The sequence below is a fragment of the Ursus americanus genome, chromosome 33 (genome assembly GCF_024610735.1).
Source record: "Ursus americanus isolate L20-20 chromosome 33, mUrsAme1.1.p, whole genome shotgun sequence".
NCBI lineage: Eukaryota > Metazoa > Chordata > Mammalia > Carnivora > Ursidae > Ursus > Ursus americanus.
Window position 1 is genome coordinate 22,390,857 of NC_142159.1, and position 24,831 is coordinate 22,415,687.

General features: G+C 56.0%; 1 protein-coding gene across 1 annotated transcript in view; it reads right to left on the reverse strand.

The window, feature by feature from the left end:
• Positions 1 to 2,046: 2,046 nt before the first annotated feature.
• The window catches only part of DISP3 (dispatched RND transporter family member 3), a 28,435-nt gene continuing 5,650 nt past the window's right edge, over positions 2,047 to 24,831 (reverse strand). The window contains exons 3-20 of the mRNA XM_045776869.2: positions 21,279 to 21,415; positions 20,249 to 20,383; positions 19,790 to 19,950; positions 18,323 to 18,462; positions 17,246 to 17,394; positions 16,878 to 17,039; positions 15,877 to 16,038; positions 13,709 to 13,822; positions 12,777 to 12,913; positions 11,494 to 11,678; positions 9,489 to 9,619; positions 9,239 to 9,411; positions 8,111 to 8,237; positions 7,426 to 7,571; positions 5,422 to 5,581; positions 4,728 to 4,841; positions 4,099 to 4,265; positions 2,047 to 3,295 (exon numbers count right to left, since the gene is read on the reverse strand). Of these exons, the coding sequence (XP_045632825.1) occupies positions 2,933 to 3,295; positions 4,099 to 4,265; positions 4,728 to 4,841; positions 5,422 to 5,581; positions 7,426 to 7,571; positions 8,111 to 8,237; positions 9,239 to 9,411; positions 9,489 to 9,619; positions 11,494 to 11,678; positions 12,777 to 12,913; positions 13,709 to 13,822; positions 15,877 to 16,038; positions 16,878 to 17,039; positions 17,246 to 17,394; positions 18,323 to 18,462; positions 19,790 to 19,950; positions 20,249 to 20,383; positions 21,279 to 21,415 (2,863 nt within the window). The 3' untranslated portion in view covers positions 2,047 to 2,932. The remainder of the gene's footprint in view (positions 3,296 to 4,098; positions 4,266 to 4,727; positions 4,842 to 5,421; positions 5,582 to 7,425; positions 7,572 to 8,110; positions 8,238 to 9,238; positions 9,412 to 9,488; positions 9,620 to 11,493; positions 11,679 to 12,776; positions 12,914 to 13,708; positions 13,823 to 15,876; positions 16,039 to 16,877; positions 17,040 to 17,245; positions 17,395 to 18,322; positions 18,463 to 19,789; positions 19,951 to 20,248; positions 20,384 to 21,278; positions 21,416 to 24,831) is intronic.

A 24,831-nucleotide genomic window follows, 5' to 3' on the forward strand; every position in this document is an offset into this window, starting at 1 on the left:
TGGGGGGAGGTGACAGTGACACCAAGGCCTGGCTGCCTGCTCAACACCTCCCAATACTCCGAAAAAGGCAGAGACCAAGGGGAAGGAAGAGGAGCAGTTTCTTAAAAGGAAATGGGCTAAGTGAGGGTTTCTTTACAAATGGGCATTATTTGGCTTGTATGCAAATGACATGCAAACGACTCAGCCTCCACATTAATACTAGGTTATTGGAGAGGTTATTGGACGGGGCAGTCATTTCTCTGAGCGTCTTCCAGGGTGTCTTATCACCTTGCCAGCTGCCTCCCTCACCCCCTCCCATCTGAACTCCTCCCATGAGCTTGCCCAATCCTCCCACAGCGTCAATCACTGGCCCCCCAAAGAAGGGCTGCCGGAGCCCTGGGTTCTCCGGCCTGAACCCCTGAGCAGCCCCTGCAGGGCTGTGTGGTCCCAGCCACGACCTGCCCCTGAGCCTCAGTGCTCTTTGCTGGGCCTCTGAGGGCTCGGGTTTCACAGAAGGCTGACGAGAAAGTACTTAAGGGTGAAGTATTGTACACATTCAAGGGTTTCCATCCCAGATTTTCTAAGAACAGGCCTCTTGATTTGACCACCAACCTTGAATGTCCCCATCTGTCAGGCTTTGTTACAATTCTCCCAGAGGTTATATACCTTTAAAGGTTGAGTTCGCACCCTAGGGCAGAGTGGCTGGGGGGTGGGGGTGTTACCAGCTGTGTGACCTAGGCAAGTCAATCTCTTAGAGTCTTGGCTTCCCCATCTGTAAAATGGGTATCATAGCACACACTCCGTAAGGCTAACGAATGAGCTGATGCGTGTTGAGCCCTGCCTGTTGTGGGTTGAAACGTGTCCCCCCAGAGATATACTGAAGTCCTAACCCTAACCTAATCTATGAATGGGAGCTTACTTGGGAGATAGGATTTTGCAGATGATCAATTGGAGCCATTAAGATAGACCCTGATCTGATACCATTGGTGTTCTTGTATCGGGAAGAGGACGTGAACATCACAGAGAGAAGACGGCCATGTGAAGGTGGAGGCAGAGATGGGAGTGACGTGTCTACAAGCCCAGGAACACTGAGGACCGCCAGCAGCCAGCAGGAACCAGGAGAAAGGCCTGGAACAGATTCTCCCTCGGAACCTCCAGAAGGAACCACCCTGCCAACACCTTGAGTTTGGACTTCCAGCCTCCAGAACTGAGAGAATAAACTTCTTGTTTAAGCACAGTCCCCCACCCCCACCCCTGGTGGCATTTTCTTGCAGCCCCAGCAGACATACAAATCCTGAGAACATCTGGCACAGTAACTAGAACCATGACTTACTTGGGGTCTGGCTTCACCATAGATGGCGGGTCCAAAGGTCTCCTGTTTCCCATACAAATACTGAGTCCCCACTTGGTCCCAGGCAAGCACGAGGTGGGGACACGCCGTTGCATCTCTGCCTTGCAGACCTAGCCCCCCAGTCAATATTTACAGATGACCAGGTGAGCTAACCTGGAGGTCACCCAGGACAGCTTTCCCACCAGTCCGTGGCCAGCTTCCTAATACCTGGGGGCGGGGCAATGTCTGCCCCAAGGAAGGACAGGACCTGGCACACCACAGGTGCTCGAAAATGCCCTAACTGGGCCGCCTGGGTGGCTCAGTAGGTTAAGCGTCTGCTTTTGGCTCAGGTCATGATCCCGGAGTCCTGGGATCGAGCCCCGAGTCGGGCTCCCTGCTCAGTGGGGAGTCTGCATCTCCCTCTGCCCCTCCCCCCACTCATCTCTCTCTCTCTCAAATAAATAAAATCTTAAAAAAAAGTGCCCCAGCTGATGAAACAGATGAGCCCCTTAGAAGAAGGCGCATGTACTGAGCCCCACTCCCACAGTGCCACCTGAGGCCCCCACCCTCAACCCGGGCACGCAGAGCACTCTGGGACCTTGGTCCCTGGGAATCTGGCACCCTCCACCCACCTCCATCTCCTTCCAGGCCCCGGCCCACCTGTCGTACCCGGTTCAGGCCAAGCGGCCTGAAAGCACTTAGTTACTACAGTTTGAAGAACGCGGTGGAGCCAGTGATGCTTACAATGCTCGTGTTAACGGCGGTCTGCACTGTCATTGGCCAGGAACCATCTGCTGTGAGCTGGCAGCAGGCTCAGCCAGCCCCCCACCCGGGGAATGCCTCCCCCAGTTCCACTCCCCAGAGTTGAATGGGGCAGATGGGGGCTTGGATCAGTGAGGAAGGCCTTGGGGCCCCACAGCCCCCTGGGGAGGAGGAGCCCCTTGAGGCTGGGGCCAGGGGTAGGACATGCAGAACCCCAGGCCAGGGTCTTGTGCTCTCCGGCCAGGACCAAAAGGCCTGGGAGGGACCACAGGACCACCCAGCATGGGCCGCCATAAAGCTGGGGGATGGGGAGGTGGGGGGAGGGGGTGCAAGGCCCCTGCCCTTGAACCCACTGTGCTCTTCCTGCAAATTCCCCGAGGGAAGCACGGGGCTCAGGAGGCAGCTGGGCTCTGCCACCGACCCAGCTACATGTCAATCCATTGGCCTCCTGGTGCCTCAGTTCTCACATCTGTAGAATGGGGGCCCTGTAACCCCCCACCATGGGAAAGCTGTCGTCAGCACTGAGGCAGTACGAGAGGGACACCCTTGTGGTGAGCCGGCATGGAGGGGGGCTGGGCTCTTCCACTGTCAGGGGGTGCCTGACGCAGCTGCTGGCAGCCCAGCAGAATGGGGTGACGGCCAGCTTCCCACCCAGCTCTGGCTGGGCGCCGTCGAAGGCAGTGCGGGCCACCCAGGTGGGCGTCAGCTCCCACACTGAGTGATGGGGCGCTTTTCCCGCCCAGGCCTGGGAACAGAACTGGTTACAGTCAAGCTGGGAAACAAGGTGCTGCTGGGGTCAAAACAAGCCTAGTCCCACACCTGCTGGACAAAATGTGCATCAGTCAGGACCCAGGGCCGGGGCTATAGGGAGGCCCCAGTGGGCAGGGGAATCTTATAGCCGCTCCGGAGGAGCACGAGGCAGGCGGCCAGCCCCAGGGCCCCTGCCAACAGCACGGCGCCCAGGGCTTTGAGGAAGGAAGTCCTGGTCCGGGTGAAGGAGCCGGGAGCCATGATGCCGAGCAGGGCCGTGCTGACCGTGAGCGTGTAGAGAATGGACACACCTGTGTTGAGAGCGACGATCTTGCCGAACTTGGCGAACGGGGCGATGATGCAGAAGAAGAGGGGCACTGTGGCGATGACCGTGGTGAGGGCGCTGGACACGATGGCCACTCCCACGTGCCGCACGGCCTCCAGGGTCCGCCACTGGCGCTGCGAGTGGGCATCCTGGGTGCGAGGTGAGGGCAAAGGCTGAGGCTGGGGAACCCGACACACCAGTGGGGTCCCTCCCTGCTTGGGGCCGGCCCGTTCCCAGATGCCCCCCATTCTGCTTCAATAAATGGGGCCGGTGACAGCACCTCCTCCCCGGGCTTGGTGGGAAGATGGACAGATTCCCTGACAAGGGCGCACAGGCAGGTGCCCCGCGGTTGCTAGGACAACCAGGCTGCTGCTGCTTGCGTAGTAGGTCCTCAGAAATGGCTCTGATTGAAACAGATTCCTTTCTTTTGACCAAAAGCAGCTAAAAACATAACTGATTTAATTTCTGTATTTATGAACGTTTCCACACCACCACAACTCTGAATTAGGAGAAAACAAAACACTTTACAAGACCCAGAGCTGGTGCTGGCACGGAGTCTACAAGCATGTTCTTGCAAAGCCACAGAAGTGCGGAGGGGTGGTGGGTGGCCTCAGAGTTACGACTAGAATGGGCCGCCCCGCTCCCCAGGCTGGAGAAGGAGACTCAGACTCAGGGAGGCAGGGAGGGCCCTTGGACCTCACCTTGTCCGACCCCTAATGCTCATTAGAGAAACAGGCTGGGGGACGGGCCCTCCCAAGGCCCACGACACCGCTCTGGCGGAGCTGCCTTCAAACCCACGTCCCCTGGGCGTGGAGATTGGCCGTGAAAACCTCAGCCCCTAGAACACAGTCTGGTTGGGAGTGGGGCACCAGGCGTGTCCAGCTGGCCTTGGCGGCCCCTCAGCTGCACTGGGGACAGCGGATGCATGGGGTAGGGCTGGCAGGGCACTCACCTCAGCCTGGTGGGGGGGCAGATTCTCTCCGGCCAGCAGGTAGCCTTCAACCAGATGGACGCAGTAATCCACGGAGGAGCCGACGAGGATGGACAGGGAGATGGCTTCCACGGCCCCCATCTCCCAGCCGCTCCAGTACATGATGGTGACCACGAGGCAGACGATGCCTGCAAGGGCAGGGGACAGCGGGCAGGCGGCTTGGACCCAGCCTCCCCCACACAGTCCTGGAGGGGAGGTGGGAGAACTCAGGGGGCCCTGGGGAATGGGGCGAAGCCTAGAGTGGAGCCCCCACCTCTGGTGACAGGAGGGACCAGGAGGACCAGGGTCAGAGAGAAGTGGGGGTTCTGGGGGGAGGGACAGGTGCAGCAACATGTCACTGGGCCAGGAGCTACCACCTGGCGACATCCAGGTCCCTCCTGAGAACACACAGGCTGGTGGGGCACTGTCCTGTGAATAAGCGTCACAGAGGGTCTTTCTGCCTGGGGTGGGGGTGGCTGGGAAACCTTCACCAAGGACATGTGACAGTTAAGGACGGGGAGGATCCCGCTGACCTGAGGCCATCAGTGGGACCCCTGCCCACTCCTGGGCCCACAGCCCGACGTCTATTGCCCCCCCCCAGGCCCACGTACCCAAGATGCTCAGAAGCACAGGGAGCAGGAGGAGCACGTGGGTGGTGAACACGGCCACCGCGGCCACGCAGATAAGCAGGGACAGGGCCAGGCCGTACAGGGCGCTCTGCACCCCTGGAAGGCAAAAGAAGAGGGTACGCAGCTGGGCTTCATGGGGGGCGTGCCTATAACTACCCCCCCCTCCCCGCCCCTCCATGGTTCAGGTTACTGGGGTCCCACAGATGGGCACCGTCACAGCTAGCCGTGTCACTCTGGGTAAGCCGCAGAACCTCCCTGAGCCGCCTCGGCAACACAGGGCAGTGAGAGTACCCACCCCACACGCATCCTCTGGAGTTTAAGGAACACAGTCAGGCCCTTGGCAAGGGCGTGGCCCCGGGAAGGCCCATGGTAACAGGGAGAGAACTGCCATTACGGGATCGCTATTACTATTTAGGTGGCCAAATTAAGGAGCAAAGAATGCAGTCAGGTGCCCCTGAGCAGGAGACCCACACTCGGCTTCTGACTGGGACTCCTGGCCACTGGGCCATTCCGGTTGCCCCAGGGCTCTTGGCCAGAATGGAGAAGATGACAAGTTGCAGCTCAGACAGGCCATGCCATGCCCTCCCTGCCCAGGTCACCTCCCCATCCCCCCGGCTACCACCTGCCCCTCCAGGCCTGGGGAGTTAGGGGGGTGAGGAGCTGGGCTGCCGCTTGCCTATGATCTCCATGAAGATCTGTTTCCAGTGCTCACAAGTCTGGAATCCTCGGCGAAGGGCCGAGCCCTCGGGGAACATCTGCAGCTGCTGCTGCAGGAAACTCTCCCAGCGCAGGTAGTCCGAGTACGTCTGGAAGGAGGACTTGCCCTTGTACGTGGTCTGTGGGGCACACGAGCCAGTGAGATGGGGGGGGCAGTGCCCACTCACCCTTCCCAGGTGACGGCTGGTCCGCTCTGTGGCAGGTGCAGCCGGCCCTTGGCCACCTGGACACAGAGAGTGCCCCAGTCCAGGATTACTTCCCACTGGCCTCTGGGTACAAGGGCAGCAGGTTCTGATGCCATCAAAGTCCCCATCCCTTTCCAACAGGACCAGCGGCAGCCCCCAGGGCCCCCATGCTCTCGTGCACCAGCCTGTGCACATGCTGTTCCCTATGCCCCCACAGCCAGCTCCCATCATCCTTCGAGGCTCTCACGGGTTCTGTCTCCTCCAGGAAACCTTCCTGGAAGCCCCAAGACGGGCCTCTGCTGGTCTCTGCCAGGCCTCGGCGTGTCCCCATCAGAGCTATTGTCACTGCCAAGCCACCCACCCACCTCCAGCCCCCAGCTCTGCGGAGCCGTTCAGCGGGGAGACAGGCCCTCACCCTGCTCTGGGACCTTCACACGTATGCTCCCACGCCCACTTCTGCTCTCCCTGCGCACAGACACGCTTACAGCATGTGTGTCTGCGCCTTGGTGGGGTCAGCTTGGAAGGGACGCCCTGTGGTGTGGATGAGCCCGAGAGGGGATTCTGTGCTCTCTCAAACTGTCTCAGGTTCAGCCTTTGAAAAGAAGGGGATTAGGACAGAGGGCAGAGCATGGGTGAGTCGGAGACCATTATGCTGAACGGGATGGGCCAGACACCAAAAGATCGGTGTTGTGGATTCCAGTTACCTCGGAGGCCCACAGTAGCCATGTCCACAGAGACACAAAGTAGAACCGTGGGTGCCAGGGCTGGGGGGGGGGGAGGTCGTGTTTCGGGAGGGGGATGGTGGTGCCGGTTGCATAACAATGTAAATGTACTTAGTGTTACTGAACTGAACTTCAAAAACGGTTAAGATGGTCGATTTTACGATGTGTGTTTTACCATAATTAAAAAAAAAAAAACCTGCCCGGGGCTTTGAAGTGGTGTCTACACTAGCCTGGGGCTCCCTTGGAGGAGGACCAGGAGGGGCTCTGGGGCCTCCTGACTCGGTGTGGCTGCTTATGCGGCAAGTGGCAGATGGCAGGAAGGGAAGCAGGGCAGGGGGCCAGAGAACAAGGATGGGTTTTCATTCCCTGCGTCTCTACGTGATGGCCCTGCTGCTTCCCGGGGCCTGCCAGACGGAGGGCAGGGATCTATAACCCTGTGCTTCAGAGGACGCACCAGAGGCCGGCGGGGAGACGGGACTGGCTCAAGGAGACACAGTGGACCAGGACCACAGCTGGGACTGGACCCTGGGTCTCAGCACACGGGCAAGAGTGGCAGGCTTGGCAAGCCTCTGGAGCCAAGTGTCATGGCCACGGGGCCCCGCAGAGGCCCAGGTCAGTCGTGCTTGTGTACGTGGGCCTCCCTCCTTGGACGGAGTCCAGGGAGTGTCAGGATGAGAGGAAGTAGTGAGGTGTGTGGATGGCTGGCCCCTGGCTACCAAGCTCTCCTGGGGGAGGTCCAGCACCCAGGTCTGTGGCCCAGAACCCGGCCCCCCCAGAGTGGCAGAGGGAAGCGTCCTGGACTTTCGCCAGCCTCCAGCCCCACTGGCTCCCTAGCCCAGAGGTGACAAACCAACACAGACCCTGGGCTGGTGCGAACAGCCTACGTGGTAGAAAGGGCAGCGCCCTGCGGTCCGGTGCCTGCTTGAACACTTGATGTCAACACTCATAACCATGGGGACCTGGGGGGAGTAATTTCACCTCTAAGAGCCACCCCTCTGATCTGGGCCAGGCACCGTGAGGCGAGCACTGTGCCTGGACAGGCCGCTGGGAGCTCACCGACTCAAAGGCCATGGAGATCCACTGCACCCGGCCCTCCTTGACGCCCACCGCCCCGTGCGACAGCTGCCCGGGGAGCAGGTTGGGCTCGGGCAGCTCTCTGCAGTCGGGATGTAGCATCTGCAGGAAGGAGGACGTGCTGTAGCCTGCAGGGAGAAGGGGAGAGAGAGGGTCGGGCTGGGGACCCTGGGAGAGCACCCCTCCCCACCCCCCACTCCACCCGGGCATGTGTAGTCACCCACTGGGTGAGCGTGTGGGAGGGGCACAGCCCTCCCCCAACCTCCAAAACATGTCTGTCACCAGTGGTAACCTACAGCAGTCATTTGCCATCAGGGTGGAAAAGGACACCTTGTGGCCCCTTGAGCAGAGCCCTGGCATGACCTCACCCGGGTTATCTGTGTCCGCCCCGGCCCTGGCTCCTGAGTGGGAAAAGCCACGCCAGCAGGTATGCCCACACCCACTGCACACATCCCCACACACATGCTCCTCTGCACCGAAGCGTGTCCGTGCACAAGACGGCTCTAAAGACTCACACTCCCCTCGCCCCAGTGTGGATGCAAACTCAAGCACACACGCGTGTCTGCAGGACTCATGCCAGGCATGGGTGTCCTCGTGGCTGTCCACCCTGCGAGAAGCGTGGCCTCCCCAGCGTGTCCTCCCTCTGACAAACAGCTCTTCCGCGCACCTGAGGGCAGGCACTGGGCCCCGCCCGGCTTCACCAGCGCCGAGTTCCCCGCGATGGCCTTGCAGAGGCGACACAGGTGCCCGATTTCTTTGAAGAGATCAAAGCTGCTGTCATAGATGACACTGCCCTTTCCCAAGGAGACACAAGTGGGCGCGGGCCGCTCAGTGAGTTGGGAACTCGGTCCTGAGCCCCGCCCCAGGGAGAGAACGTCCACAGCTCCTTGCCACCGTCACAGACATCAGGCTGGAGCCTCTGCATGGTCGCCTGAGGTCCCTGCCTGAGCCCACTCTGTCCTGCTCCCACCAGCACCTTCTGCCCCCAACACTGCCCACCCTGCACAGGGCCCCTAGGCTCACCCCTGCTTGACTCACTGCTCTTTCCTGGGCTTTCTACTGTCTCTCCTCCCTCTGAACAGCCAAATTCCCTGTCCTCCCTCACCTGCTTTGTCTCCTCCCTGCCTCCCCACCCTCCTCCGAACACCTGGGGGACTCTCGGTTGGGGACTGTGCACACAGATCGCGGACTGTCCTGGCTCCCGAATTACTTCGGGTCTGAAATCCTGTATACGCAGCTGGACTGACTTCTCAAGGCAGGAGCTCTGACCCTACGGTCCTTCCCACCACCTGCTCAGCACCCATTCCACGCCAGACAGACCTAGCCACAGCTCCATCAGTTTCTCTCCCTTCCAACACCTGAGAGCCCAGCGCAGGGCACAAGGATCCACAGGGGTAGGAGCCCACATAGAGAAGAGGGCCCCGCAGTCAGGGATGCAGCTGGGGCTGTGGGTGTAGGGAGGGGCCTCCAGCAGAAAGAGGAGGGCAGTGGGGTAGGGGGGAGTTACACACTTGTATCTCCCTCAGCTCCATTTCAGCCCCTCATGGTGAAGGGCAACCAGCTCAGGCCCACAATGTACCCAGATTCCTGGGCAAGTCTAAGAGCTCAACCCTGATCAGCCCTCAAGGAAACAGTGCCCTCGAGGGCCCGCGATGGTCCTGTCTGGGCCTCGTGAGCAGTCAGAGGAGCAAGAGGGCTTGTGGGGAGCTGGGCCAGTGGCCACCTGAGCCAGTACTTGTTTGCAAGCCTGGTGCTGTCCGGCCCTTTGGCATCTGCCCAAAGTGGGTCCACGTACCGGGTCTCCGATGACATGGTTGTCCACCTGCTGCGTACGGTTGATGCCAATAATTCCAAAGACCACGAAGACCATGGCCCCTGTATCCACCAGCGGCCGCACGGCTGGCTTCCCGCAGCCCGTGTTCACGCAGGGGTTGAAGCCGAAGGTGGCAGAGAGGCGGGCCTTGGGCACTGCAGAGGGAGTCACATCTGTATGGGAAGGCGGGGCCCAGCCTCCCGAGGCCCCAGTGCAGCCTCCCCGCATGTACCTTTCTCACTGGGCACGTAGAAGAAGCCTTTGGTCGGGCCGTCGGGGCTGGAGCTGAGCAGGCAGCCAGGAGGCGCCGCACACACACGCCCGTGGAAAGGGGGCTTGTGGGACTGAGCAAAGTACACTTTCCTGTGGAGGCAAAGGAGCCCCGTTGAGGCTGGGAAGGCCAGGAGGAGCCTGGGAGGTGAGGCAAGCACAGCCGCGTGTGGCTATGTGCGACAGCTGGAAGAATGCAGGGACGGACTTGGGGGGGCCCCAAGCACAAGGATTTAGTCTCAGGTTGGGGGCTGGGGTTTGGAGGTCACTTCTGATCTCGCCACTGCCAGGACGTATCATGTGGCCTGCTCCACAGCCTCCGGCTCTGTGGCTCTGTGTGTGTCTCCCCACCTGCGGCATGAGGGGTGGAGACCAGGAGTTTCCAAACTGTCCTTCAGGAGGTGCAAGAGTTTACAGAGGGGCCCCAGGCCAGCCTTGCAGTTCCCTGCTCAGGAGCACCCCCGCCTTAACCTGAACAGTTACTGAGCCTTAAAATTCTGCATGAAGCCAGGGTGGCATGGTTAGCTTGTTCACCATTGCACCTGACATGCCTCAAGGTTCTTTCTAGAATGTTCTAAGCTCGTCCAGGCAGCCTGATCCTGGTTGCTGTTGTGTACGTGCAGAGTGAGCCCAGCCCTGGGCTCAGGGGAGGATGGGCAGAGGGACCCCCACCCCCTGAGCCAAGGTACCCTGGGCTGGAAGGGCCCAGTGAGCCCGTCTTGGTCACCTGCCCCCACCTCTATGCCACTGCCCTCTGCCTCAAGTGGCGTCCAACCTCTATGGGTGCCCGGCGCCCGCAGGCCAGGCTCTGTCAGAGGCCAGAGCCCTGCGTGTCACCAGCGCGGGGCCCTCACTGTTGCTCTCTAGGCCCAGCACCGCTCCCCCTTCCAGAGCAGAGCACGTGCCATCATGTGTACCGACGCTGTGACTGACTTGGTAGCTGCTGTCTCCTGCTAGCCAGCCTAAGGGCAGGAGCCGCGTCTGTCTTGTATCCCCAGCATCAGCGGGGTGCCAGCACACAGTCGGTGCCGCATGTTTGATCAATGAACAATGAAATACAGCCTCAATGGACACATGAATGTGGGGCTCTGGTCAGAACACAGGCGCCCCCAGCTGCTTGGAGTCCCCTGCCCCTCAGGGAACAGAGTGCTGTCACCCGTTAAGTATTTTGGGGGCACTTTTACATGCCAGGCACTAGGCAGGGCCTGAGTATACAGTAGGTAAATACAATAGACATAGTCTCTCTCCTATCTCCTTATGGTCTGGCAGGGCGGGGGGGGGGTGGCATTAATTAAATACTTGCTGAATTAATTATATAGAGAGAGTCAATAGTGCTTTGGAGAAAAGGTACAGGGCGTACCCATCCACTCATTCGGCAAGTGTTGACTGAGCACCCCTGGGTGCCAAGCCCTGCGCTAGGTGCTAGGGACACAGCGGGGGAAACGGTCAAGGTGCCCACCGCAGGATGCTCCCAAGGAAAGACAGGTTATAAATCACAGGTCAGAGTGATTCCAGGTGGCGATGGGGATGGGAAAGGGAGCAGGGGTAACACATGGAGCGGGACCGGGCATGGTTCTTCCGGACGGGGAGGGAGTTCCGGTCAGTGACAGCCTCTCCCAAGAGGGGACATCGGAGTGGACACCTGCATCCTGGAGAGAAGTCATCGTACCCAAGGAGCTAGGGAAGAGCATTCTAGGCAGAGGGAGCGGCAAGGGCAAAAGGCCTAAGATGGCACCTGGCTGGCACGTGAAGGAGCAGCGGGGCCCGCACGAGGCAGAGGGGTAGAGGGGGGAGCAGGTCACTGGCCTGTCCTCTGCGCCGGGGTCCCCCACACCCCAGTCCTGGGCCGAGAACTCTCTGAATGCATGCGTGCACATGGACAGGAGTTTCCTAAAGGTGCCCGCTGACATCTGTCGGGGGAGAGGGGATCTGGCTGGAGGCAAGGGGCTTATCCTCGAGGCTGTTACCGCGTGTGCTGCTGCTCCTTGGCGGCCGCGTAGAAGCTGAAGTCAAACTTCCAGCCCCGCTTGGCGTCGCAGGCCAAGGTTGTCACCATCCACTTGCGGGAGGGGCTCGCCGGCTGGAGCAGCCCTACTGTAGACATACAAGCGGTCAGCTTCTTGCTGAAGTTACCCAAAGGCGCTCGATACACCTAAGCAGTGGATCGACAGAGACAAGACAGGTGACTCCGGGGGCTGCCTCGGCCTGGGCCCGGCCTCAGGCTCCGGCCCCTCCCTCCAAGGCAGGCCCCCCACCCTGTCCCAGCCCCTGCCATGGGGGGGGGGAGGGGGCAGAGCCCTGGGCAGTGGCTCAGGAGGCCTGGGTTCGAGTCTGCAGATGGAGCAAATGCTTCCTTCCCTGTCTGAGCCTCAGTCCTTCCTCCAGCAAGCATCGCCTCTGTCCAGGCCCTGAGCGGGGCTCTGAGCGTACGGCAGCGGGCGAGATGGGCTTGGTCCCTCCCCCGTGGAGCTGCCAGTCACGGTGGCTTCAGGTTCTTTTAGGGGCTAGGAATGTAACAGGATCATAGGACACGGGATAAAGGGGCAGGGGAGGACGAGGGCGAACTGAGAAGTGGGCCAGCGCAGGGCTCTAGGAGGGAATGGCATTTATGCTGAGGCGTCGGTGAAGGGCCTGCCATGCGTTACACTGAAAGGAAAGCTTTCTAGCAGCGGGAACGGCAATGCAAAGGCTCAGAGTCAGAAAACGCCTCAGAACCTCATCGTTCAGATAGAAATATAAACCCTGAACAAATGAGTCAACACAGGGTATAACTTGTCAAAAAACCACATGATTCTGAGAGGGAGAAACAGGAGACCTGCCGGGGTGGCCCTCAGAGGCTGTTTTCTGGGGTGCTGGAGCAGCTGTCAAGACCAACCATATACTGCCTGCTGAGCACTTCCTGTGCCCCACACGCTACGTACCATGCCGGCTTTACCCCACGTACCTCTAACCCTGGCTGTGCTTCATGCACCCCATTTCACAGATGAGGAGACTGAGGCTCAGAGAGATTAAGTAATCTGCCCAAAGACACACAGATTATAAATGGCAGAGTCAGGACTCGAACCCAGGTCTGGCTGACTTGGAAGCCCATGCTGTCACCACTGTAGGTGCCAAAGACCTGGCTGGGAGAGCGTCCTCGAATGCCTCACAGTCCCTGCCTCTCCCTCCCTACATGGCGAGGGCCCACCCATGCAGCTCTGAGGGCCCCTCCCCCATACTGGTGGTTTATGTCCCGGCAGCCCAGGCTCACCTGGAAGGAGGGTACCTCCCCGTCCCCAGGGGACACGATCTGCCAAGGGGCCGGTACGCTGGCGTTGAGAGAGAACCTGTACACAGCCGGGTGGCCTTTACTCTTCACCTTGGAGACATACACAGTGCCTGGAGAGTCTGGGAGACAAATGGAGGATGGAGGAGGGGTGGACAGTCACCTTGCCTGGCTTCCCCCGACCTGGAGCAGCCCACTCTCTGTTCTGTGGACTGAGGAGCTGGGCCCTGACTTGGGCTCCTCTCTAAATGCTGCCTCTGTTCCTCTCTGTTGGACCGAAACCATGGCCATGATGGGGGTGCTGGTGGTGGACGTGGGGATGGGGTGGTGGCACATATGAAGTGGGAGGTGGAGGTGGTCACCAGGATGGAGTGGCAGCATAGGTGGGCGCATTGACAATGATGGTACAAGTTGTGGTGAAGCTGTGCCATCTGGGCTAGGGTAGTGGCGGTCCCACTGTGTTAGGGGGAGGGGCTGGAGCTGCAAATGATAACGGCAGGCACAGGGGGTGACGACAGCCATGGGGCGAGAAGGACACACAGAACTGCCCCATAGGGGGGCTCATTCCTGCACATGTCCCAACATCCCAGCCTCTGATGGGGACCCAGGCAGGGATAAGCCAGCCTCCAGGGCTCAGGATGCCTCTGCCCTCCTCCGGACACTCAGGATGGATCTGGCACACATTGCATGATCATGGGGCGCCAGAGGCCTGGCTGAGGTCGTGGCAGGAGGGGATGCCACTGTTCTTAGTGAGGAGCACCAGCAGAATAGTGGGCGAGGGCCTCGAGCTCACCCCCCCAACCCAACCCCTCCTCAGTGACCCCAAAACACAGACTCTTGTTCCCATAGGAACACCCTCGTATTAGGCAGGATCTCCCGAAGCCCCCCACCCCAGCCAGACCACACTCCCCACTAACCCTGTGGGGCGGCCTCAGGCCGGCTGGCCCAGGGGACCCCCGAGCCCCGCTTCTTCTTCTCCAGGGACGTCCGGATGTTGTTCTGCACGCTGTGGGGCTTCTCCTGGAACAGACCTACCCCCACGCCTCGTTAGGGACGGCAGGGCCTTCCTGGCTGAGCCCAGCAGGCGAGGGCAGAGATGGAGAGAGATGGCCCCCCCCCAGGGCCATGGGGCCCCCTGGCTTGGGGGGGGGTGACGGGGGTCTGAAAGAAACTGGATGGAACTGAAAAAAGAAGCCAAATACTGAATCTTGGCCAAAGAAAGGCACCCGTTAGCTCCATCCAGAGAAAGACACTCGGACGCTTTCCCTCCTCATCCTCGCCACGCCTCAAGTCCCTCCTCTGTCAAACGGGGTGATGTGGAACCGCCAGAGGGTGGCGGAAGGACCAAACGGGACACTGCATCTCATGCATTTAGCTCGTGACAAATGCTTGATGAGTGGGAACAATTAGACATGGGATGTCGTCAACTAGCAGAGATGACAGGAGACTGTCCTGTTTCGCCTCAACCACTGGGGATGAATTTTCTGTTTTCTTTTGTTGTTTCACGAGAGAAATTCTACACCGTCAAAGACGCAATCTTCACGGTAATTCTCGGAGGTCGCTATCATTAACCTCATATGACAGAGCAGAAAGCAGAGAGGTTCGGGGAGGTTCTGTGACCCGCAGAGGAAGTGAGAAGCGGAGCCTCATTTGGATCCAGTCCTGACGGCCTGAAAACCCTTTCTGCTACAGCACCAACAGGCCTCCCTAAGGGCAGCTCAGAGAGCTAAGAGGGGCAAGGGGCCGGTAGCTGGACTTGGGCTCACGTCCTGGCCCTTCTCTGGACAGTTCCAGGAGCTTTGGCACCATCCTGGGTTTTGTCCATCCACGAAAGGGGAGTGGCTTTTTGACTCCAGCCCCGAGGGATGGCAGGTGGCCTCATAGCAGCAGTGGCAATGGAGTTTAATGTGTATGCGCAGGCGGGCGGGAGAGGAGCCGGGCATGCGGCCGGGGCTGGCTCCAATTTAGGAGGGACTCTTCGGGCACTTCTCTGAGCTGCAGTCGATTATCATGCATTTGGCTAATGCCATTACCGGGGGGAAGGCCAGGTTAATGTGAACACCGCCCTAATTAAATGAAGGCAATTATAGCAGTCAGCGGATCTTCTCCTAGGAGCTCAAAGGACTAGCCCCGCATCTTCTCATTTGGTTCTAACTGACCTGGCAAAGCTGTATGACCTGGGCCAACCTCCCCTGCCCCCAACCCTGACCTCAGGCTCCCCTCTGTAAAATGAGGGTCTGGATCAGACTACCTGTAAAGCAAGGGGACATCCTTAACTCAGCTCCTTGCTCATCCCTGACACCCACTCCATCACCAAATCCTATGGATTTCACCTCCTAAAAACCTCTTGACTCCGCTGTCACCATAAGCACACTGGCCCCAGGCGCACTGTCTCATGTTCAGATGAGGCACCAGCCCCCTACCTGGTCTCCCAGCTAGCTTCCACCCTGGCCCTCTCGTTCGCCTCCACACAGCACCTAGGAGACCGGATCATGGCCCTTCTCTGCTTAAAACCCTCTACTCGCTCCCCCTTCCAATTAGAATCAACTGCAGACTCCCCACTCCAGTCCTCCACTCCCTGGCCCAGCCTACCTGGCTACCCTTAGCTCCTGTGACCGACTCTCTCAAACTTGGCCCTGGTCTTGTCCACCTCTGGTGCTTTCCCCTCTGCCTAGACCTCTTCTCTTCTCTCTCTCTTTCTCTCAGCCTGGCTAACTCCTTCCCTTTCTTCGAGTCTCAGCTTAGACATTGCCTCCTCCAGGAAGCCTTCCATGATGCTGCGCTTCCCAGCCTCCCCATTCTTCCTCCATCACAGCTCAGATCTACTATTACTAGGTTGGCGCCTAGCAGACAAATGAACTCCCTGAGCTCAGGAAGCCTGTCCTGCCCACGACGGTTTCCCCAGCACCTGGGAAATACCTGTTTCAGGAAATGGGGAAACCCTCGGACTCAGACGTGGAGTGATTGGCCAAGGTCGCATGGTGATGGGGAGCCTGGATCTTACATCTTGTAGGCCAACAGTCTTTGAGACCTGAACTCCAAAGAGAGCAGGGAGCCACAGGGGACTCGCTGGCCGAACGCTCACCTGAGCAGGTGATGCAGGATATGCCCTCAGCACTCAGGTTGTACTTGAGATCCAGGAGCACCTGGATGTTGGTATCAGGCCGGAAGAGCAGGGGGGCCCGGCTGGCGGGGCGGAGCCGGCTGGCGAAGACCAGGGACAGGATGAGGACGGAGACGAAGAGCCCTGCCAGGAGAGGAGGCACGCTAGGCTGGGCCGAGGGACTGGGGCCCAGGGGGCCTTCATAGCCCTGGGGAAAAGCTGCTCCCTTTATAGGGGAGCTGTGTGGCATGGGGTCCCCAGAGAGCTGGCAAAGGTGTGGCATGCCAGCCTGCGGGTGAAGCTAGTCAGGGATTGGTCCTCTGGGGGTTGGGTTTGGATGTTATTCATATCACTTGGGGGGCAGACTAGAAGCTACAAGCTCATGTTCTTGGACAAGAACCAGCCACCATCTTAGAGTACTTAACAGTTTATAGAGAGCTGGCATGTCCACTTGACTACACAATCCTAAACCCTGTCAGTGATTATAATAATAACAGCACTCAGCATTTATTGAGCACTTACTGCATGCCACACACTGGGCTGAGTTCTTTCCCTGCACCATGGCTTGCCCTACAACTGCCCTGTTAGAGATACTATTCTTAACCTCAGTAACGGATAGGAAACTGAGGCTCAGACTGACGGACACACCCAAGGTCACGCAGCCAGTACGCGGTAGAATTAGGATTCCAACCCGGCCAAGCTGGTCGGACTCCAGAGTCCAAGCATTAAGCGCTCTGCTCTACCGCCTGGCATGATGACTGGTACACAGTAGGTGCCCCATAAACAACAGTTATGCGGGAGCAGCTCCATTCTACATGGGAAGGGGGTGAGGCCCAGGGAGCAAGACGCCAACCCAGGGTCATTTGCAGGAGGGGGCTGGGCTCTCAGAGGCGGTATGTCCTTTGGGGGAGTCTGACCCCATGCCTCGGGCACTGGGGAAAAACTGAAAATCAGAGGGGAAGGAGGGCGGAGACCCCACTTACCCACAATCACCCAGCGGCTCTTGACAGCGGACCACAGGGCCCAGTGGTGCAGTAGCTCCTGCAGCTGGGCAATGAGCTGGCCCCGGCTGCCCCGGTCGGGGGCTGGCTGGAGGCTCTCGGGGGGCACAGACACCAGGGACACGTCTCCCAGCTCCAGCGACACTGCCAGGGCAGAGCAGTGGCCCATCAGATGTCAAAGCCCACCCCGATCCCCGTCCTCTCTGGGGAAGTCCCACTGCTTGACGAGGATCCCTGAAGGCCATCAGGACCAGCCTGTCGTCACACCATCTCGTCAAAAGTGACCTCCCTGGCAGATGCAGGCGCGAGTCTTGCCAGGGTCAGCAGGGCAGGCCGGCGCCAGAACTCACCTGGCTCTTCCTCAACGTTCAGCAAGGGGATGTCATCATCCAGGTAGGGCATGGGGCCCTGGGCAGGGCTGCCCCCAGCCCGCTCAGCAGCGGCGAACACATCCCCGGGGAAGTGCAGGGAGCTCTTACGGCCACACTTCTGGTGGCAGCTATGGAGAGAGTAGGGGAGAGGGCTAAGCCCCGAGGGCCCCAGGTGTGCAGGGAGGGTGGGGCAAGGCCCCAGCCTCCCCATGAACCCCGGCAGCACACTGCTGTGGACATCTCTGCTCCCAGAAGCCTGTTGCCTGATTTCTTCCTGGGGCTGTCTCCCGCCCCTTCCACCCAGACCCCCAGTGCCACCACTCTTCCTCTGGGGAGACAGAGGGTGACGGCAACCATGATTCAAGGAGAGGGTGCCCTGTGCTGGTGTGTCCCGCCCCAAGCCCAGAGCCCCTGCCATTCCTAGTACCCAAGCCCAGCCAGCCACCCAGGCCTGACTCCATGTGGCCCTCCTCCCTCCCTCCCCACCTTCCCCGACCACCCAGCCTGCAAGACCCCAACCCCTTGACCCCTGGCAGCAACCATGGGCCGACCCGTCCAACCCTGCACACAGCTCACTGTGTCTAAATATGGTTATTCCACCAAGGCAAGAATGCGAGAGGCATTTAACATAGCGGCTGGCATGGGGGCTGGTCAGACCACTGGATTTAAATCTCGGCTCTGCTGCCTCCTGAATGGGTGACCTTGAGAATGTCGCCCACCCTCCCCCAGTCCTTGTTTCGTCATCAGTAAAATGGGCAAAACAATGGAACCCAGCTCTGAGGGTCCTGGGGGCAATAAGGTCTTACACAAAAGTACTTTGCCCACTCCCTGGCACGGAGCAGGTGTTCCCAAAGGGTAACTACCCAGCAGGACTCTCTTCTCCCTCCTTGCTCCCGCAGGAGTGCCCAGCATAGAACTGGGCACACAGAAGGTGCTCAATAAGGGATCACAAAGCTTTTAGAAGAGAGGGTGGGGCTCTGAGTGGCCCTGGAGGACCTGTTATGGACATTCAGGGAGAGGAGGACACAGCCCCTCCCGCCCCTGCTGGCCGCTCACCTGGTCCGGCAGGCGCTCTCTAGCGGGGCCAGGTAAAGGCTCCAGATGCCCAGGGCGGCAGGCATGGTGAACAGCACAGCCAGCCAGCAGCAGGACACGATGAGAGACATGAACAGGCCAAAGTCGTGGACAGCCGGGATCTGGCAACGGAGAGGTACCGGTGGGCTGTGAGGCCGCTCAGGCCCGGAGTCCAGAGAGCCTGGGCCTCTGCAGCCAAAGGCACTCAGGACCCCAGACCACTCCCAGAATGAGGCAGGGCTCCTAGAATGAGGCAGGGTGAGGAGGCCCAGGCTGCCAGCCGCTGGCCCAGGAGAACATCGGAAGGCAAGGGCTGGTGGAAGGAGGCACAGGAGGGAAGGAACAGTCCCACCTCAGGGGCGGAGGCTCAGGTCCACACTGCAACCCACTGCCCACCGTGCTGCCTGGCACAGAGCAAGCACTCGCTAACGGTCATTACCCAAGTGGGGTCAGAGAAAGATAGCCCGTTAGACCAGGCCACGGGTGAGTGACAGTAAGGGAAAGAGTGCTCACATGTGCACCTGGGGCTGGGGAGCAATGGGAGTGCTCCAGGGTGTCACAGGGACCCCCGCATAGGGATGTGGAAGTCAGAAGGGAACTGTAAGCAGCAGCACATAAGCCTTCGCTGTTTGTGAAAAACTTTGACGACCAGCTCATTTCAGTCCCTGGATAATCCACACACAAAGCAAGTGAGGCTCAGAGGTCCTGAGGTCACACGGCCAGTCACAAAGGGGACCTAGAACCCAGCTCTGCCTGTTTTCTGGATGCAGTTCGCTAGCAAGGCCTGGATAATCCCAAAGCATCTAGTGGTTTCTAGATGGGACACTTGGCCCAGGTCATTAAATGTTTTGAAGGCTCAGGTGGCTCATTGCCTTTCAGGTTCTGTCGGCACCAAGGACCTGGCCCAAACTCCGACCCTTCTCCTGAGCCCAACTCAGGGGCCTGAAGGAGCACGGGGCCAGTGAGAGGGACGTCGACCAGAAGGATGGCAATGCAGTGTGAAGCTGGTGGGTGGAAAGAGCTCTGGACCGGGGGTCAGGGGACTTGGTCAGGCTTACCACTTACCAACTGTGTCACCTTGAGGAAGTCACTTTACTTCTCTGGGCCTCAGTTTCAGTATTAGGAAAATAGGGATGTAACTGTACCTTTGTCATATGTCTTGAAAACTAAACGTGGAAGAGCTTTGGAAATTGCCACACACCCTTCAGGGCAGAGGTTGGATGACTATTAATGAGCATTAATAATAAATACTATTTGCATTTTCATAATTTCCCCATTTGTGAAGTTCTGGTAATGGCAACCAGTAGCAAGAACGGAGTCTAGGGACATGGCAGGTGCTTTGAGGCAAAGGCTGTATGGCTGCAAGAGAAGGGGTGAGTGGGAGGAGCAGAGCCCAGGACCCATGGGAGGAATGGAGAGGCTGGGCCAGGGACAAAGGCAGTCTCTCACCTGGGAGAAAACATTAGCTGCATAGGCAGCGGCTGTGGTCAGGGAGGTGAAGAATGTGGCCTTGCCGGCCGTCTGAATGGTGTGGATCATCCGCAGCTGGGGGTCCTCCAAGTGCGTGGCCTGGCGGTAGGTGTTGATGAACACAAAGACGTCGTCCACACCTATGGGCGGGAGCCCCAGGCCAGCAGGGGCAGGCTCAGGATCATGTTGCTGTCTCCAAATCAGACCCACGCTGGGCCTACGCCAACCCTGAGTGGTCCCCTACAGGTCAGGCTCCAGGGGAGTCCTGCTTCTCAGCCCAGAATTTGGAAAGACCCATCCGACTTTGGCTCTACCCACCAAGAATCCAAGCCCTACCCTCCATGCTCCCTGGCCCTACCCCTTCCCCAGAATGAGGTCCCTTAGTCCAAATCTTCACCTCCTTTCCACCATTCCCACCATGCCACAGAGGCAACTCACCGATGCCCACGATCACAAAGGCGGCCACCCCGTTGAGGATGCCCAGGTACTGGATACCGAAGACCACATGGTACAGGAAGAGTGCCACCAGGCAGCTGAGGCCAATGCTGGCAATCCCGAAAAAGGACAGGAACACTGGGCAGGGCAAGAAGCACATGGGGTAGAGTGGGAGGGTCCAGAAGAACACACACCCTTCAGGGACACAGCTGGGTCCTGTCTCACACCTCTTGTCCCCTCAGAGTGCCCTTCACCACCCTGGGTATGCCCTGAACAGTTCTCATGCCCAGAGAGAAGGGGCCAGGCAGGAGGCCAGAATGGCAAAGGGTGCCATCTGGGTGGGTGGTTCACAGGCCCTCATCTTCATAGAACTGACCTCAGTTGCTAGTAGGGAATTATCATATATTTAACGTCTGTCACCCCAGTAGACTAGAGGTTCCATGGGTGTAGTAAATGTGTCTGTGATGTTCATCATTGGATCTCTGGTACCTCAGAGCATCCGACACATAGTTGGTGCCCAATTACTATTTGTTACATGGATGAATGAATGTCTTTTCCATTTTTGAAGGTATGACTAATCTGTCATTCACTCGGGCAATAGAGAGTACCTACTGTATACGCAGTAAGAAGCAGCCAGGATATGGGAAGGTGGCAGTGTTAAAGTGAACTGAGGAACAAAGGGCAGCTGACCTGGGACTATAAAACAGGCTACAGAATAATCCATAAAGGAGGGTCCAATACTCCAGACTCCCCCAAAACAAAATTTTTAGCAAGGAAACGATGGTCAGAGGGCACAAGGTTAACCATGTGAGGTCCCGGGAGTGGGGGCCTTCAGGTATGGCCCGAGCTGTGTCTAGACCTCAGTCCACCTGCCTAGGGTTGGAAGGTGATCTCTGCACACCCCGCCCCACCAGCTCTGACATGGCAGATTTGAGATGATTTCTGGCATTCTGGAGAAGGCAGGCTTTGGTGGAACAGGAGCACGAGGGGAGGGGGGGAGCTGGCTCCTGCTGGACCTTCTGAGGAGGCCTACCTGAGCAGGAGGTGAGAATGTAGACAAGGGCCGCGATGCAGCTGCTGCTGATGAAGGCCAGGAGCATGTCATTGTTGAAGGTCCTGCGCACCTCGTAATCAAAGAGGTCTGTCCCCCCATACAGAACCTGGACTTTGCTGGGGGGGGGTGGAGAGGAAAGACGGAAGTGGGTTGCAGATGGCTGTTGATGCTTGGAGGAACAGGAGCTGTCCACCTCCGCAGTGGCTCTTTACCTTGGCTCTACATTGAGTCACCTGGGGGCTTCCAAAAATCCTGATGTCCAGGCCTGACTCTAGACCAATTAAACCAGAATTTCTGGGGTGGGGCCGAGTCATCAGTGTTTAAAAATCTCCCAGGTGATTCAAATGTATGGCCAAGGTTGAGACCCTGCTCGAGACAGATAATAATCAATTACAGTCAAATCCTTTGTCATCTCCCAATTCTCCATATTCCCTCAAAAACCTAAATTCAAACCAGCTTCCACATATGCAGTTTTACACGGCTATTCAGTGTGCAGGTAACACAAGCTGTTCTTAACAAAAACATAATGGGCTGGTTACATTGAGTTTTAAAATACAAACAAGAGTGACATCTGCTTCTGCCATGATGGAGTGATAAGACGAAATCTAGATTTACCCTCCCCATGAGACTAACGTAAAAAGAAAAAGAGAAAAAATATAAAACAAGACTCTGAGATCAAGAGTCACATGCTCCTCTGAAATCCACTTTAAACATAGACACAAATAGGTTAAAAATCAAAAGGACAGAAAAAGATGTGCTAACTCAAATCAAAAGAAAGAGGGAATGGTTATGTTAGTAACAAAGAAAGTAAATTTCAGAGCAAAGAATATTAGTAGGCATAAAGAAGACAATTTCAAAATGATAAAAGGTTCAATTCATCCAGACAACACATCAACCAATTTGATCCAATTGGTATTTATTTATTTTTTTAAGAAGATTTTATTTATTTATTTGACAGAGATAGAGACAGCCAGCGAGAGAGGGAACACAAGCAGGGGGAGTGGGAGAGGAAGAAGCAGGCTCATAGCAGAGGAGCCTGATGTGGGGCTCGATCCCAGAACGCCGGGATCATGCCCTGAGCAGAAGGCAGATGCTTAACTGCTGTGCCACCCAGGCGCCCCTCTAATTGATATTTATTAAACACCCCACCCAACAATAGCAGAATATGTGTTCTTCTTAAGGGCACAAGGGAACATTTGGCAAGACAGACCACAATCTGGACCATAAAACAAGACCCAATAAATTTAAAAGGACTGAAGTCATACAAAGTATATTCTCTGACCACAAAAGAATTAAATTAAAAATCAGCCACAAAATGATGTTTAGAAAATTACCAAATATTTGGAAACTAAATAACATACTTTTAAATAACACATGGGTCAAAAAAAGAGATCAGAAGAGAAAATAGAAAGTATTCTGAGGTTAAGCATCTGTCTTTGGTTCAGGTCATGATCCCAGGGTCCTGAGATCGAGCCCTGAGTCAGGCTCCCTGCTCAGTGGGGATTCTAGTTCTTGCTCTTCCTCTCCTCTGCCCCACCCCCCTGCTCGTGTTCTATCTCAAATAAATAAATAAAATCTTTTTAAAAAAAGTATTTTGAATTGAATGAAAATGAAAACACAACATACGAGAATTTGTGGAATGTGCTAAAACAGTTCTGAAAGGGAATTTTATAGCAATAAATGCCTATATTGGAAAAGAAGAAAGGTTTCAAATTAATGATCTCAGCTTCTACTTCAAAAAAGTCTAACAAGAGAAAATTGCAGGTAAAGTAGGCAGACAAAAGGAAATAATGAAGATCAGAGAAGAAGTTCATGAAAGACAAAACAAAACCAAGAGAAAAAAAGCAAAGAAACTTAAAGCTAGCTCTTTGAGAAGAACAGTAAAACTGACAAACCTCTAGCCAGACTGATCATAAAAAAAGAGAGAAGATACACACGAAAGAGGTGACAGCATTACAGTTTCCACAGATATTTAAAAGATAATAAGGGAATATTATGAACCACTTTATACCAACAAATTTCACAATTTAAATGAAATGGACAAATTTCACGAAAGACTCAAAACTACCAAAGCTCATTCAAGAAGAAATAGACAACATTAAAAGCGCTAAGTATATTTTTTAAATTAATTTTTTAAAAATTGAAATAGCCCTGTGGGTGTATGTGTGTGTGTGCAAATAAAGAAATAGGTTGATGGAATCAAGAGTCCAGAAATAAACCCACATATATATGGACAATAGATTTTTGTCCTAGGTGCAAAGGCAATCTTTGTTGAAGGGATAATCTTTTCAACAGATGATGCTGGAACAATTAGGTATCTGTATAAAAATGTGTGGCATCTCCATACACTGGATTACTGCTCAGCATCTAAAAATAATAAACTATTGATACCTGCAACAACATGGATATAACATAAAATAATTAGGCTGAAAGCGGTCAACTAAATGAGCACATACTATATGATGCCATGGATATAAAATTCTGGGAAAACAGAAAGTGGTGCCTGAGGTAAGGGTGGACAGACAAGAAGGGGCAGGATAGAGTGATCAGCCAAGGTACAGGAGGAAACTTTTGGGGGAAATGGATATGTTCACCATCTTGATTATGGTAAAGGTTTTATGGTGTATACATGTGTCAAAACTAATCGAGCTGTAAATTTTAAGTATGTGCAGTTGGTTGTATGTCAATTATATCTCAGTAAAGCTGTTTAAAAAACCAAATGGAACATTTAAAAGCCAAGTAGAAAAGATCTTTGGATTGTCTACTTTGTTGAACTAAATAGGTTAATTGATCTTTCATTAGAGTAGAACACTGAAAGTTCAAGCAACTGTTTATTCATTCATTCATTCATTCATTCATTCATTCATTCATTCATTATGTACAGCATTTATAGAGTGCCTTTGAAGTTCTAGGTCCTATCTTAGTTGCTGGTTATAAAAAGACACAGGCCCAAATTTTTACTCTCAGGTATAAAGGAATAGCTCGTGGAAGACAATATTCCTGCCACGAACTACAAAAAGTCAGATAAAATTCAGAAATCATCTGTTTGATGACAGTGGAGAGTTCCTAAAGTAATGAGAAGCAGAGGAACTCCAGAAAGAGTCTGGAAAGAGAAGAACCTGGGAAAGGTAAGTTGCCTTCTACAGCTATTTTCATCCTGGAAGCATCTGCTGATTCTGAACACAGGCAGAAGGCTGAAAATCAAGGCTAGGAGTCAGATGAATTAGCAGAGTTTTGGGCAGAAACTTGTAGACCAGTAGAGTATATGGTCAGTCTCTCCCTCAGTACTTGTGCTGAGTACTGGAGCTGCATGAAGCATTAGACTAAAAGTCTAAGCAGAAGGCCTCTGAAAAGATAATAAGGGAATATTATGAACATGGAGTGGCATGGAGTTTTTGTTTTTGTAGTTTTGAGAAACAAATATTAGAGTTTGTAATCTGTCAGGGGAAAGAGTTGTGCAGAACACACCAGGCTCTCAGTTGAAGATTCTAGAGAACCAAGGGCAAACAAGAAGCAGACTGAGACTTTGCAG